The sequence below is a fragment of the Pleuronectes platessa genome, chromosome 8 (assembly GCF_947347685.1).
Source record: "Pleuronectes platessa chromosome 8, fPlePla1.1, whole genome shotgun sequence".
NCBI classification, from domain to species: Eukaryota; Metazoa; Chordata; class Actinopteri; order Pleuronectiformes; family Pleuronectidae; genus Pleuronectes; species Pleuronectes platessa.
In genome coordinates, this window is record NC_070633.1 from 13,124,813 (window position 1) to 13,140,363 (window position 15,551).

At 41.6% G+C, this 15,551-nt stretch overlaps 1 protein-coding gene across 4 annotated transcripts in view; it reads left to right on the plus strand.

The window, feature by feature from the left end:
* Window positions 1-15,551, plus strand: part of pdlim7 (PDZ and LIM domain 7) — a 33,212-nt gene that overhangs the window by 14,757 nt on the left and 2,904 nt on the right. For 2 of the 4 annotated variants that reach the window (XM_053428122.1, XM_053428124.1), the window contains exons 4-9: window positions 1,670-1,697; window positions 2,576-2,772; window positions 13,385-13,476; window positions 13,675-13,918; window positions 14,739-14,919; window positions 15,062-15,182. In XM_053428122.1, the coding sequence (XP_053284097.1) occupies window positions 1,670-1,697; window positions 2,576-2,772; window positions 13,385-13,476; window positions 13,675-13,918; window positions 14,739-14,919; window positions 15,062-15,182 (863 nt within the window). Of the gene's footprint in view, window positions 1-1,669; window positions 1,698-2,575; window positions 2,773-6,792; window positions 6,948-7,322; window positions 7,360-13,384; window positions 13,477-13,674; window positions 13,919-14,738; window positions 14,920-15,061; window positions 15,183-15,551 lie in introns of all 4 variants that reach the window. The other 2 variants (XM_053428126.1, XM_053428125.1) reach the window with 2 other exon arrangements.

The following is a 15,551-nucleotide window of genomic DNA, read 5'->3' on the forward strand; positions in this document are numbered from 1 at the left end:
CATATCCCCCGATTTCAGCGGTGACTCATCAAATTGTTGGGTAAGGCGAGTCGGAGCGCTGCGAGTGTCACATTTATCTGTCTTCCCAGAAATGTGACGTGCACAGACATGTCAGTGATCCTCTGCTCCTCTTCTCTGGATCTGCCCTCTCATCATCCGGTCTGTAAAGGAAGCACTGTTTTGTGTGTGAGGCCGTGCTCTGAAACAATGAGGGCGACAGCAGGAAACCTGGTGCAGCTTTGTGTAGAATGTACAAACTGTGGTCAGGGGACGGTGGTGCTTTATGTTTGGTTGCATCAGCAGCCAACACCACTGTAAACCTTTTTAAGTATATTTGATTTTTTTTAACCATCTGCTGTGCTGCTCCAGCCAGCAAGGGCACTGAGATAATGTCAGTCGTGGGATTAGAGCAGTGATCATCACTGGGCCACCTGCGGTATGATATTAGCTGGGTAGTGGTTCATATGCAGCTAAGAAAAGTAGTGCATTTTAGAGGGTGCATAATGAGAGGAGAGCAAACTTCAGTGATTCTATGACCTGATTCTTTTCGCACATTATTTCTGTCTTTGTTTTGTCTGCTGATTAGCATAACCGCTGAGATATGAGCAGACAGGGAGCTGGCTGCAGACGGTGGGGTCCAGGGGGCGTTGAAACACAAGTGATATCAGCAAACATGTCCAGTTTGAACCCAATTATCTTAACCACAAGTTCAGATATAAAAACAAAGGTGCAGGTTTAACCCAAACTTGATATGTTTTCAGTGCAAGACTAGTTTTTATTTCTTGGACGAGTGTAGGGGATATTTTGTGTGTTTTCTTTCTATCTGGCGTCTCTGAGTAGTTCAGATAAGTGGGTTTAACTGGACTTTAAAACCGGTGTGATCACTTGTTTTCAAAACCCATAATAAAACTGTCTCAAGCATTTAGCGTAGAGACTGAAACTCCCTGTTTTGAAGTCAAAGCATGCAGGTTTTCTCCAAACTTCAACAAAAAGACACAGCCTGTAAATTATAGTGGGGTCCAAAGGTCTGTCACCACTTTCCTCTTTTGGATCCCATATCTCCTCTCTCTGTTTGAAGGAGCAGGATTACACAAAAACTACGCATCTGATTTCCATCAAACTTTGTGAAAGGGCGGGGGTTTGACCCAAGACAGAATCCATATAGTTATGATGCAGATTCTGATTAAGGGTTTGATCCAGGATTATTTATTTTTTCTTCACTTTTTGTAGGATCGCGTTTTTCAAATTTTTTATTGATCTTTCAGAGAATAATTCCTGGATCTAGATGAAACAAGCCAAACTGATATTATCAGTGTGTGCGGTGTGTGTGCTGATCCGGGTACAAATCTGGATCGAGTGAACTTGAATGTGGTTTGATAAGAGGACTATATTCACTCCACTGACCAAGTGGTGAAGTAGCATTCTCCAGTTTGTAGTCTCTATTTTATTTATTTGATGTATTTTCTCATTGTTGGTCTTGAAGTTTCAATTAATTACAAACAATCCTTATATTAGGAGGCTGTGTGAAAAATAACTTTTCCTTTGACTGAAACATTGCAAACTTTGGTGATTTAGAAATCGCCGTCTGTATATTCAGACTGTGACGTAAACTTCTTCCAGATGATTTTAATGAAACCATGTTTTAATTACGGTTCTTTTCTCTCCACAGAGCTTACAAAGCAGGTGGAGACCAGAAGGTAAGACTATAATTGCCACTTGGATGCTTTTTGCATGGTCTGCTACTGAACTACAGGGAAATGTAATTAAATCTGAAACTTCCTTTTTAATCATTGTCCACCACTGGCCTCACCAGTGTGTTGTGTCACCGGGTGTTTAAATCCATCTGATTCACCTGTCAAGCTCACACAGAGTCTGTGTGCCGTGCATTAGCTAAGCACCAGTGAGTTGCTAAATGAGATGTTTGCTGGATGGAGTGTGTCGTGAATCTTCTTTTGAAATTCCCTGCAGTGTGTTTTTGTAATGCCTTGCACAATCCCTGATAGCAGATGAATACTGATTCTTTGAGCTCCACTGCCAAACCCTCTGGAGAGTTCCGTGCCCAGCTGATTACAGTCTGAATGGCACAGTGGTGTCGGGAACTGCTTTGTGCTGCACGCTGTTCTAGTGAAACAGCTGGAATATAATGCTCTCACAAAGTCAATGTTCCATTTTAGTAGGTGTTCCTGCAGACTGGGCATAATGCTCAGTGTGGCATCTCATTAGTGAGTCATGTCAATCAAATATGACAATTTCTCACCTTGAACATTTCGTTTTGGGGTTTTTTTACCAGCAGCCGCAGATTACTTTGGCCAGTCCCTGGCCGGCGGCCAACACAAATAAAATGGCTGTGTTCACACTTCTTACGCACTTGTGCAGAGAAAAGCCTGCAGGCTTTGACAGAGCCGCTCCTGCAGCACAGAGTAATCATGAGAAAATATTGGGCTGCACGGGAAGCTTTCTTAACGTACCGCTTGGGATTGTGCAACAGCAGAAGGAACTTTTACTGTGTGTCAGAAATGTCTAACTGCATGTTGTGCACTGTGCTGCATTGTCTCCCTCTCCCACACCCTCATAGGACTCGCTTGCTCCGGCTTCTGTTCAGCCAAAGTACTCCTTTGCCCCCAGCACAGCCATTAACAAGATGGCGAGGCCATTTACAGCAGGTGGTGTTAGTGCCAACTCAGGACCTTCTATTAAACCTGTTGCCTACTCGCCCAAACTTAACACGCCTTGCTCGCAGGGCCGTGCCAGTATGCAGCAGCCACAGAATGGGTAGGTGGATGAATAAACACTCTTACCTTCTGAACCACAATGTGACTGATGTGGTTTTAATGGTATTTTTGACATCTCATTATTCTGGTTTTACACTAAAGGGAAAATAACCCCGTTGGGATTCCCAAACTGCATTACGTCAGGAACTGACTTCAATCACGGCTGCAGCGTGCTGCCAAAAGGCTGTCACTGATTTTAAGAAGCATTACAGATGAGAACAAAGACAAATTAAACATAACAAATGCTGAGATCCAGTTAATCGACCCAATCTATGAAAATTAGTAAGACGAAAAGCACATGTCGGCTGTTTTATTACCTTGTGCTGTTGTTCTCACCAGCAGTACCAGTAACCAGACGCCGACCACAGAACCATTCAGTCAAAATGGACGAGGCTGTTGACCTTTTGTCAAAAACAGATCCACACTATCTTGTTTATCATAGTTTGGTTCAGACAGATATTGTACTGTCTTCCTCAACACTGGATTTTATCAGATGACACAAGCTGTTTTTACAGAGATTAGACGTGTTGATCATCACTCACACATTTCTGGTCTCGTAAAATGAGTTTTATTCTCACTCTGCGGGTGAATATCTTTTGACGCTGCAGAAGTTGTCATTTATTTTTGTAAATATAGATTTATTTTCCATCAAACCTCCCCCTCTAATCCCCATCATCCTCACGGTCTCTGAGAAATTAATCATCTCTCGCAAAACAATCAACCTTTTTATAACTGATTTCCTATTTCAACAGATTTGTTATTTACTGGCTGTGATTTTTACCTCTATCTTATACAAATTGCAGAATTGATTACTTTCAAATCCATGGCAATAATTTAGAACTCGATCGGCACCAAACTGGCAGGGAAATAAAAAAACATTCTGTAAATACCACAACATCATTTTCAATAATAGCAATATAACCAAAGTCAAATATATATAAATAAAATGGTTATGCGTCGTGCACATCGAGGAGGTATAACACGTAACTGATCTACCACAGATCTGTAAATATATTTTCTGTTAGTGATTCTCTGAGCTGGAGCAAAAATCTGTCTTAAAGCTCTAAAGAAATAATAACGTGGCATTTATCGTGGTAATTATCGATATGAAAATATTTTATCTTGATGTGATTTTTGGCCATTATTATTATTATTTTCATTGTTAGTCATGTTTTGTCTCCAGTTTCTCTTTTTGAAGAAGTAACATCAGAGTAGTAATGGAAAATCTTGGTGGATGATTTTAGGACCTGAAAGCTGGAACTGAATAATCACTGAAATACATTTGATTTGCCCCAAGTTAAACTGATTTCTCACCAGCTCTGAGCTTGAGTCCCTCATGTAAACTTCTGCTCTGTTGTGTTGAAAAAAAAAAACGGAATCTTTGATGCAGCTTCAAAAGTTTCACTTTGAAAATTTTCTTGATCAACTTGGCTTGTGACCTCTGCTTGTAAATGTAAAAAAGTAACTTGGTTCGAAAGATGATTTTAAAGATGCAATAATTTCTGCTGTGCATTAAAAAATGGACCCAACTCTTGCAGCTATAATTATGAAAGAGATAAACGGCAGTATCCTCCAGTTTTATTTTACCACTCAATTTTTCAGATTTTACAAGGATTGCAGGACATATTTTAAAGGATCCTCAAACTGGCTCTATATGTCATGACACGGTCTTCAGGAATAGGTCCGTCTGGCTCCTGTAATTTGGGTCATGGTGGTGGTCGGACTGCAGCCATTGGTGAGATGTGGTCTGTTGCCGTTTTTAGCCCGGCTCATAAATTCTGCCAGGTTCCCACACAGCCTTTACGGCCCCGTCGCTGGATTATTTAAGCAGCCTCACTCGCTTACCCCAGGAGAGGCGTCACATGCTCGTGAAGTTTCTCTGCAGATGGCGCGGACGCATTCCCCAGGCCTTCTTTGAAAAGAATGCAGCCTAATTAAAAGTGTCAGCCGGGTTTGATGAAGACATTGTTGGATTTCCTCCGACCGTAAACAGTTTGCTGCAAACGGCGTATGACTAATATGTCCAGACGGGTGGCATTGAAACAGGTTTTGTGTGATGTTGTTTGTGCAGAGCTTATTCCGACATCATAAGAGGTCTCTGCCGTGGCATTTGTGGGAGGAAAATTAGACAAACTGCAGAGACACACAAATCAGGCAAAAGGGCTTTTTTGGCAAACGCACAGGGATTTACATAACACTGACAAGGATTTGGGCACATGGGCGAGAGGAGCAGAACGGCGAAGGTTTTGTGCCAAATGTCGGGAGTCATTTTGGGTCAGGGGGACAATAGAAGGTTTGACAGGCTGACAATCCTCTCTCTCACTGTCTCACTGAGCTGTTTGACAGTGACAGCATGTCTCGTGTCACCTCCTGCTTGTTTGTTTTGCATCCTGCAGTATTTTTTAATCTTCTGCTGTGTAAAACCTCTGTCATATATTGACGTGTTCTGTTTCTCATTTAACCCCAAACTGAACTCCTTCTCCTTCCTCCTCTGTTTTTTTCACTCCTCTCTTTTAACTCTGCAGATGGAAACTCTTGACAAGTTAGTATATTTCTTTGCCTTTTTTAATTGTTTTTCAAACTTGACCATGATTTCCATCCTTTATCGTAGTGTTTCCCAACCTTTTTCTGTTGTGACCTGTTGAAACAAAGCAGTGTAAAGCCTGTTGTGGACCATCCTCAGGTTTGGCACAACTGCTCTGGTGGCTACATCCAAACTACAACGATTTCTTTAGAAAACAGTTTTTTTTAAACTAAAACCCTATTTCTCAACACATGTTTTGCTCCACATCAGTTTCAAGTCCTTTCCATACTAACTTGCCAATAATAATATATCACCTGACTGCTCACTTACACTGGTCATGCGTGTGCTGGTGTAAATAGGAATTCTTCTTCTTTTAATTAATTAACCATGTTGCGTTCCACACTGGTAGCCGAGGCTTATGCCAGTTGTTTTCTCCTGGTGAAGTGAGTTACTTGGACATTTTTTCCAAACGTCTCCGTTTCTGTCATTCCAGATAAAAAAAATAGCCCCTGAGTTTTCAATCTAAAATGGGTTGAGCAGGGTTTCCGAACTCTGGAGTAGTGTGGACGCCACGCGTATCCGTAGCAGAGTTGTGTTTTTCACACAAACACATGGTAGTAGGGATGTAGCCTTAGAATCCATTTCACCATTTGCAGTTGCCATCTCACCAGTGTGGACAGGCTTAAATGATACACAGGCCAGAATTATACAGATATATATATATATATATATAACATCTAATAAGATAAAATCCATCTCTAATATTTGCTTGCCATCTGTTCTTTGTCTTTCCTCTGCTAACTCCATACATTCTTTGTTTGATCTGTGGTCCACTCTACAGGGGTGAAGCTACTTACTATGACGATATGTACCTAGACTCCAAGTAAGGGGCAGCTGCATGCAGGCTTGTTTGACAGCTCAGTAGTTTATTATGGCCGGGCTCATAATGACGAGAGGAAAGTGCTGATGCTCTCGTGTATAGTCAATGATTGGATTTACAGAACAAAGATGCCAGGTCGTTAAAATGAGATCCATCTTTCATCCTCTACCTGCTTTTTGACGAACGCATGCTGCAGTTCACCTACAAATGTGTTGGGCAGAAAAAAGCTTGAAATGAAAAGCTGTGCTGCTTCTTGAGTTGTTTAGCACAATCAAAGCTTTAGTGTGTAGTAAAAGTCGTCCACAATCAAGGCTAGATGCTGTAATCCTGACAGTTTTTTGCCAATTGATTTTAATGACCATTATAAATACAGTTTCTAATGTGTTAATGTCCATTTATGAGTCTACAGTGTGCCCATGAGAAATCTAAGTAATGGCCATCCATTAGCTTGCTTATTGCGTGACTGTGATACTGAGCATTACTCTTAGGTATTGCATGATGTGCTTGGGGTGTCCTCTATTTCCAAGGTCACTTGATTAGTTGTGTGAGTAGGTGGTCCCTTGATGGGGTTGTGTTAACTGGCCTGCCGTGTGCTGCTGCTGGGTGTGTGTGTGCAGGCACGGCCTCAGGGTGGACAACATGGCCTGTTTTATCCCCAACGACCGCAGCAAGAAGAGGCTGATTCAGGACACTGAGGACTGGCAGCCCCGCACCGGCACCACCCAGTCCCGCTCCTTCCGCATCCTGGCCCAGCTAACAGGCACCGACTTCAGTAAGTCAGGACTGAGTCCTGCAAAGTGACATTGCAGAGAGGGAGGCCTATGAGTGAGCTGTTGATTTGATCATAGTCACTGTCAGAGTGAGCGACACAGCAAAGGTGGATTACACAGGGGGACTAGTTTTCAGCTGTGGAGAGGGGTCTCCACTGTCAGGTGGCTCTTACTTTTCCAGGACTGTAATCAGTCTGAAAAATCAACTGCACGTCTACATGTTGATCATCTGTGTAGGAGCCACCTGTTCATGTAATGATTGTTATTTGTATAGGCTCAACTGGCTGTTTGTCGGTTAGAAAGGCAGAAGTAGGTGTGTGTCAACTTTTGTCAGCAAGACATGATGCTGATGTGTGTCTCTCTCCTGGATCTCTCAGTGCAGGACCCAGATGATGAAAACATGAAGAGGTCCAGGTAAAAACTGGACTTTGATCCGTTGTGTGTTTGTGTGGAAGCTTGAGTTTGAGTCTTATTTTGATTTATATCTCTTCTTCTACATTTGAGATAGTTGTGTCTTGCTGTTGAAATATTGCTGCTTTAAACACTGGCGTTTGTGGTGTGATTTGAATTTACTTTACTTTGCATCATTAGTACAAGAATCAGCTCTGTGACAAATTAAATCATTTATATTAACATTTGAAGAGATATTCCAGCTTATTTGCTTTCATGCTGAAAGTTGGATGAGAAAATGTATAAACACTGGGCAAAATATCAATATTGTTAAAAATATAATTTATTCAATAGATTTGTAAAATGTTTTGAAATTTTTTGTGATTCTCTGCTCATAAAGAAGAGTTTAAAAACAAAACCTTCATTCAGGGGCAAACAATCTTTAAACTTAAAAGAAATAATCAAGTAACATTTATGTTGATAATTATAGATATCGACTCGTATGAACATTTTTTATATTTGTGAGATTTGGCTCACAGTTAGCATCCAGTTAGTATAGCATAAAGACTTGGAACAGAGTTCTATAGCTTGTCTTTCGTCATGTTTCTCTCGCCAAGAAAGCAAAAACATTTAACTATTCCTTGAATTCACTTTAGAATTGACCTCTTAACCCATCTTAGCTTTTCTGTTCCTGTGTTGTTTCACCTGCTTCATCCCTTCTGATACTATTTCACCTTTTTGTGCACTTTACTCCACTTCCTGCTCTCTCCTGCTCTTCTTTTTCTTTCTAATTCCTCCTCTCCCCTACAATCTATTTCCTTCCTGTCTATCTCTGTTTCATATCTCTGTTGCTTGGGGCAGGGAAAAGTTCCTCACCGAGATTCAGAGTCCCCGCTATGCCCGGCTGAGAGATTGGCACCACGACAGGTCTGCCCGTGCCCTCAATATCAAATCCTGAGCGACACCCCAGAGGCCATGGGATGCCGAGCCCGGCCAGAGCCTGCTAGCGATAGACACACCGCAAACGACTACGTGACAAAGACGACGGAGGTAGCTGACCGTCAAATGGCAGTTGACAAATTCGCCTCTCCGATAACAGATGGGGGTGAAAAAAAGATGTTTGGGGAAATAAAGATAAAGCAAAGTAATATTACAAGAAACGTAGCCTAGTTCACAAAGCCCAAAGTGGAACCTTGCATACTGAGCCTAAGTGGAAGATCTCCCTCTGAATGTCTGACTTGATGATTGTTGACAACACTGTGGACCGCTGTGTCTGTAGACCTATTTTCCAATTCACACCGCGTTACTCGGAGTCAACGAGTGGGGAGGTGGGAAGGGGGTCTCAGCGGTGGGAAGCACATTTCTGTTTGTTAATTCTTCTTTTGATTTTGTGGTTCATACCCTCTTTTGATCCTTTTGTCTCTCTCTCTCTCGCTCTCTCTCTCTCTCTGCCTGCTTCCATTTACTGAGTTCTTCATCTTTTAGAGTTTTCATTTCTGATCCCCTCATCTTGTAGACTTCTCCAACCATTTAAAAAGAAAAGGAAGATAAATCTGTACCTTTCTTTCCTGCTGTCATCAAAAAAATATATAAAAACACCTGAAAACAGAAACTCTTGCTTCTTTGTCCTTTTCTCATGTGTTTCCGTTCTTCTTGTTTATTCTTATTTTCCCACTTTCCTTATTCACCTGTTGTACAGAACAAAAATGATTATGTAGAAACAGGCTTTTCCCTGCTATTCATGGAGTTCTGAATTAATGGGGTGTCCTCTCAAAGATCACGGTTCAAGGTTTATTTTTATTGCCTCAGAGAGAAAATTGTTGGGTAGTCGGGCATAAAAACAACAAATGAGCACACACACGCATGAAGTAATACACATTCCCGAAGTGCACAATGTGCACATCGGAAAAATAAAGCCTTTAGTCTGTTGCAATTGCCTGAAATAAAAAAAAAACGAAAGAGTATTTAAAACCTAATGAAAATACCAATATTTTATATTTAGAGCTCAGCTGAGCAGTGAAAGTAAAATGGTCAGACAGCTCTGTACAAAACATTGAAAATCACCAAATCTGATGTCATAAAATGTCATAAAACATTTGATGGTCAGATATTTACACGGATATAAAACTGTATAAAAAGACGGCTGTGAACTATTCAGACACCCTCCCCGTGGACACTGCACAAAATGTACCATGGCTCTTTGGTGTCCAGGAGAAAAACAAGGGCTGGTTTCTATTTACAAGGTGATTTAACTTAATGGTTTGTGATGGAAACATGGGATCAGGAACTCGGCAGATGAAGCTTGGAACCAACAAAAACCTGAGCTGACGGGAGTGAATGAGAAATGTCTGTCACATCGTGTGAATAAGTGATGATCAGAGCAGCAAGAGTAGACTAAAATTGTTGTTTGAATTTAAGTTTAAGTTGCCTGTGTTAAAATGAGAAATGTGGAGCATCTTCTTAAGTTATACTTAATTATAGGTTTCACAAATAATGAAATACTTAATCTTTTGGCTAATTTCCACCAAATTATCGTAAATATCAGGACTTTCAGTAGATTGGGCAGGAAACTGTATATTCTGAAGAAAGAAATTTAATTTATTGTGGGGGACAGAATGTTTGGTAGTGGTCGAGGCTATCGTCGGTTACATCTTTGATATTCAGGGATTTGATGTTGCTCAAAATACAATGAGATTGGTTAAACTCCGGTGATCACGAGTTGTCCTTGCCGCTTATTCCCCCCCAAAAAAGTTGTGTATTTTCATAATATTAAGGCTTTTACTCATTAAATTAGGACTTTATTTTCATAATACTACGAAATGCTTTCCTCATAAAATTATAACAATGTTCTTGTAATATTATTCTGTTGTAAAAAGGGGAAGCGTGGGTTGAAAATGCAAACTAGGAGCAGCTTAGAATGTTATTGGTAACTAACTGCTAATTAGTGATATCACATAACTACCTAAATAGGCGAAATCTATTTTGTAGCAATCAGTCAATCCAAAGGGTGTTTATCCAGGACAGCATCAGCACATGCTTAATGTCAGATTTAGAAAATTAGCACCAATCGACCATGACAACCATGTGTAGGAATTTCAGCAGTAACAATAATATGATGATGGGAAACAAAGAAAATGTAATAGTTTGTAAAAAAAAAAAAAGGGAGATGTATCACTTTAAACATGGTGCATGTAAAAAGAGTCTGCAGCCTCTGCACATGTTTTCTTCACATAATGTGCCTTGTAAACAATAAGGAGCGATGAATGACAGAAAGAGCTTGTTAATTAAAACCCGAGCAGTCTGTAGCACACAGGCTCCCTCTGCTCTCCAGGACGCGTGCCACCATTCTCTGACATCTGCCTCCAGTTGTCACAGTCGGGCTCCTGTTTGCATCATCGTTACCGTCTCACTGTGGAGGGTGACACATGTCAGAGGCTTCTTGCTCCGGCTGAAATCAAAAACCTGCTCCCTTCTTTCTGCCGGCTGCTGAGCCACCAACAAACTCTCTGCTTTCTTCCCTGCTCAGTTTGATGCATCCCAAAGGGGACGAGGCCCCGAATAGAAAAAAGAAAAAATCATAGGTGTAAAGAGTGAACAGAAAATGTCAAGGAAATGTTCCATGGGGTGCTGTGTGGAACGTCTGTGATGCAGGAATTGTGCACCTGCAACACTGGGCCTCTCGCTGAGCGTACGGGGGGGGGAGGAGGAGGAGGAGGAGGAGGAGGAGGAGGAGGAGGAGGAGGTTGAAAGCGTTGAAAATGTCAAGCAGACATGATCCGGCTGCTCCGGGTGGGAACAAGCAGCTGTAGAGGATGTTCTCCAATTTGCACCTGCAACCTTCAGCAGTGAGGCGCAGCCAAACAAACGTCTCAGAGGTGAGCGTGAGAAGTCAGAGCCACCGGCCGTGTTGTGATGTAGGGCAGCATGGCAGGGGAGCGTAGCCGGGGGGGGCAGCAGACCCAGTGTTGACCAGGATGTTGTGTTGTGAGTTGTTAGGTGGCGCTCCAGGAGGCAGGAATGGGTGGAGGGCAGCTGACCTTGGGTCTGTGAGTCAAACAGGCTATAACAGGTTTGTTCTGTCCTTTGTTTGCCCTGAGCTCCCTCTCATCCAGGCTCCTTTTGTTCCTTTCTCTGCTCTGCTATAGTTTCAATCCTAAAATCCATCTTTAATGGGGGTCTTACCTGCCTAGGATTGAACTTCCTCTCTCCGTCACCAGCCCTGCAAGCCATCTTCCTGCTATTGCAGGGGGATTTATTGCCCTTTTATTATTCAGAATATGCTGTTTGGAAAGCAGCAGAGATGGTTTGGTTGGATGCCTCCCAGATGTGTTTCTGTAACTTCTCCTCCCTCCGTAAGGTTTTGTGTTTACTGTTTTGTGTTTTAATTGATAGGCGGATAGAACCCGACACAGGCGGCGCTATAGAACAACGCTGCTGCGGCGTGATCCACTTCACATCTTCCCCTTCTTCCTTTGCAAATGAGGAAGGATTTCATCATCTTTCATTAGTGTATTGTAGATGGCACAGTTGATGATGTAAACATGATCGATGCCTAAGGCGCTGTTATATTTTTTTTTCCCAAGATGAGACGCCTCCAGAGCTCACTGACTTGGTTCAGAAGTTGTTTTTCAATCTCAGTCGGGGTTTGAAGATTTTCTGAATATGGTGACGCTTGCTGCGGGTAACATAACTTTCAGATGTAGGAGCCGCTCTTCATTGCTACACTACGCTCACACGCAGGCTTGAAGTGAAACTATTTTGCATTCAACTCTGATGAGGTTTTTCTTTCCTAACTTTGCCTGTGATGACGTCAATCAATCCGAGACGATGAGCAGGTTTCCTTCTGCTCACATAATACGAGTAAGACGTGTTTATCAGATCCACACCTTCATATCCTCTGTTCAGTATCCGATTAGTTTTCTCCAAAGATTTGTATTATCAGATAAAATGGACTTCAGAGACAAATAGTCCATTGTGTCTTTAGAAAAATTCTGCTGAAATGATGTCATGAAAGCAGCTTATCTTGGCACAGCAGGTGAGATGAGATGATGCCATCCTGTTGATTCTGGAGCCCAACCATTACATCAGTTTTCATATCAGTAAACATGTGACAGTAATACCTGCATGCAGGCCAATGATGTGAGACGTTTGAAAGAAATACATGCAGGTATTACTTTCACATGATATGAAAAGATTGACTTAACAGAATGAACAATGCAGAAAAAATTTGCATTAATCACATTTGAAGGAAGAAATTATGTTCACCCTCCTTAATAAGTCGCGATTTGGTTTGTTTCCTTTTCATACATAATTATTAATGATAAAGTTTATGGTTAAACTGTAAAACTTCTTGCCTCGATTACTTTTCTTTGTCTCAATGGTTTGATCTAAACATTTTAGAAATAATTACCTCTACCAAAGTGGATTTTTTGTATTTTTTATTTGTAAGTGAGATTGTAGTAAAATAACTGGATTTGACTTGGGTCAGGAAATGCAGCCATTACATTTTGGTTTGGAACTAGATCCAGGATTTCTTTTTACTTTCTTACACATTGTGAGAGTTTTTTAAAAACCTTGTTCACTGTTTTCTCAGGTGATAATTAATGATCTCACTGAAAAAATCTGCCGCATTTATTGATATGAATGTTTGAATTTGGTGCAGTTTTATCAAATTTGAGGGGACTGTTGGTCCTGGCGGAGGTATGCGCTCTTTAGTACTATTCTATTTATAATCTATCATCTATTTGCCGATTTAAAAAAACAACACATTTATATCTTTATTTTAGATGTTTTACTCAATAATATTGGTATCAACATTGACTCACACAAATTCATATTGTTCTGGCTCTAGTGGACACTAATTAATATTAATGATGATGATGTTGCCTTTAATTGTTCATACAAAACATTATCTGTGGCACAACATAATGGAGGCAGTCATGGCCGCTGATCTCCAACATGATGCTCATGCATTGAGTAGTGTGCGTGCGTGTGTGTGTGTGTGTGTGTGAGATGTGCCCTTTTCTAATTAGTCATTTTCTCCCCACAGCCTTGAGCCAACTCCTTCACCTGCCAAGGCCCAGGCAGCAGATAAACCAGATGGTGAGTTTCTGCTGATGCATAAAAAGAAGCCCAGCACAGGTTGTGTTAATAGATTCTTATTAAGTGTCAATACATGAGCAGCGGCAGCAACAACATGACAGGCAAAACGGACACAGCAGCCATCATGCATATTACATAAAGAGTCCCCTTCCTTTTGTGAAATTATTCCAAGTCGCAGCCAAGTTTCTCCCCCGTGTCCTAATTCCAAAACAAATCACTGTGCTTCCTCTGGCTCAGGCTCAAAGACCACAGCTGCGGTGGCGGGCAGCTCAGGTCCCTCCTGTCGACCACCCTGGGTCACCGACCGTAATTTCGCAGACCGCTTTCGCCCGGACAAGACCAGCACTGTCGTGACCCAGCACCAGCAGCCGGCCCAGCCGACACCGATGCAGAGCCGCAGCTCCATCCTGCAGGCGGCGCAGCATGGACCTGAGGACAGTGGGAGGACCCCGCTCTGTGGGGCCTGCAACAAAATCATCAGGTATAGGATGAAACAAACATATCTACGCTGACAGTTTGATTGATACATTTTTTGGGAATAAAGTCTAATCAGTGTTTGCTCCTTTCAAAGTTCTATTAAAGAAATGACACATCAGTGAAGACTGTTAATATAAACAGTGACAGACTGTGTGTCTGCAGAAAATGAAGTCAGTCATTGTAATTAACGGTTAGGAGACGTCTTGTTATCACTGGAGACGAGCATTACGCTGGCTTTAAATCAGTTAAATCTCATTTCACACATTTCTCAGATAACAGAGAAATCTGGGTTCTTATTCTGGTCGATGTTCCGAACAGAGACGATTTATTTTCCAACAAAGGACGGCACAAAGTCGGTAGAATTAAAAAGGTCTCTCAGCTTTGGGTCACAAAGGGAGCGTTGTACCTCGGTGGGAGTTGTTAGCCTTGGGTTGAGCTGATGTTTCCATTGTAGCTCTGTTGAGTTCATTCAACCTTTATTTTCTCCTCAGAAATGCATTTACAACACAGCTGAGTACAGGAAACATTTCCAAGATACCAAGAAAACACAAAGACATAAATATGTATTAGTCAATACATGAACTTTCATTTGAAACAAATGAAGCGATTAAAAGAAAAACACTTGAAGGTAAAAATAGGTATAGAAGCTAAATAAAAAGGGTTGAGCTTTAGATTTCTATGTATGTTATTCCATGCAGCAGATCCAACCTTGGCATATGGATGGATGAATGGTTGTTATTACCAGTAGTGAATCTTAAAGCTATTTAGCAGATTGAAAAATTAAATTGATTTGTTGTGTGTGTGTGTGTGTGTGTGTTTTTCAGGGGTCGGTACCTGGTGGCACTGGGACGTTCTTGGCACCCGGAGGAATTCACTTGCTCGCAGTGTAAGGCGGTCCTGGATGAGGGGGGCTTCCATGAGGAGAGAGGGTCCGTCTACTGCACCAAGTGCCACGATAATCGATATGCTCCCAACTGTGCCAAGTGCAAAAAGAAGATCACCGGGGTAAGAGCGGCTTTATCGCATCCAAACATACAAACTGGAGACATTTTACACCTGAATTTGTTCAGCTTCAGAGCTGAGACTCTGGGATTTTTTTCTGGCTGTGTCTCCACTTTCCGGTACAATACATTTCTCTCCTTCTCAGGAAATCATGCATGCCCTGAAGATGACGTACCATGTTGAGTGTTTCAAGTGTGCAGCCTGCAAGACTGCCATCAGGAACCAAGCTTTTTACATGGAGGAGGGCGAACCCTACTGTGAGAGAGGTGAGAGACTGAGCTGTGGCAGTTGAGCAGCCTGAATAAAAATGACAAATTGTCTTGCTTAACAACTGGAATAAGAACTAAAAAATGATAGAAAAGAGGGCTAGAAGAAAAAGCAGCAGCAGATGGGTGTGTATTGTATGTGTTGAGTATTTTGACTTTGTCATATTTTGTTTCATGCTTTTGTCGTGTCGAGCATGAGGTGCGATGTCCTTCGAGAGTAAATTCAGATTGATAAATATGTTTTCAGTCTGCTCTTCCCAAGCAAACTAATTGCGTGCAAACTGTCAAATCCAACAATAAATGTCAGTGATGGCAATAATGTAGATCTAGAGTAATAACAATCAGTATTTATTGAAAACAATAATCTTG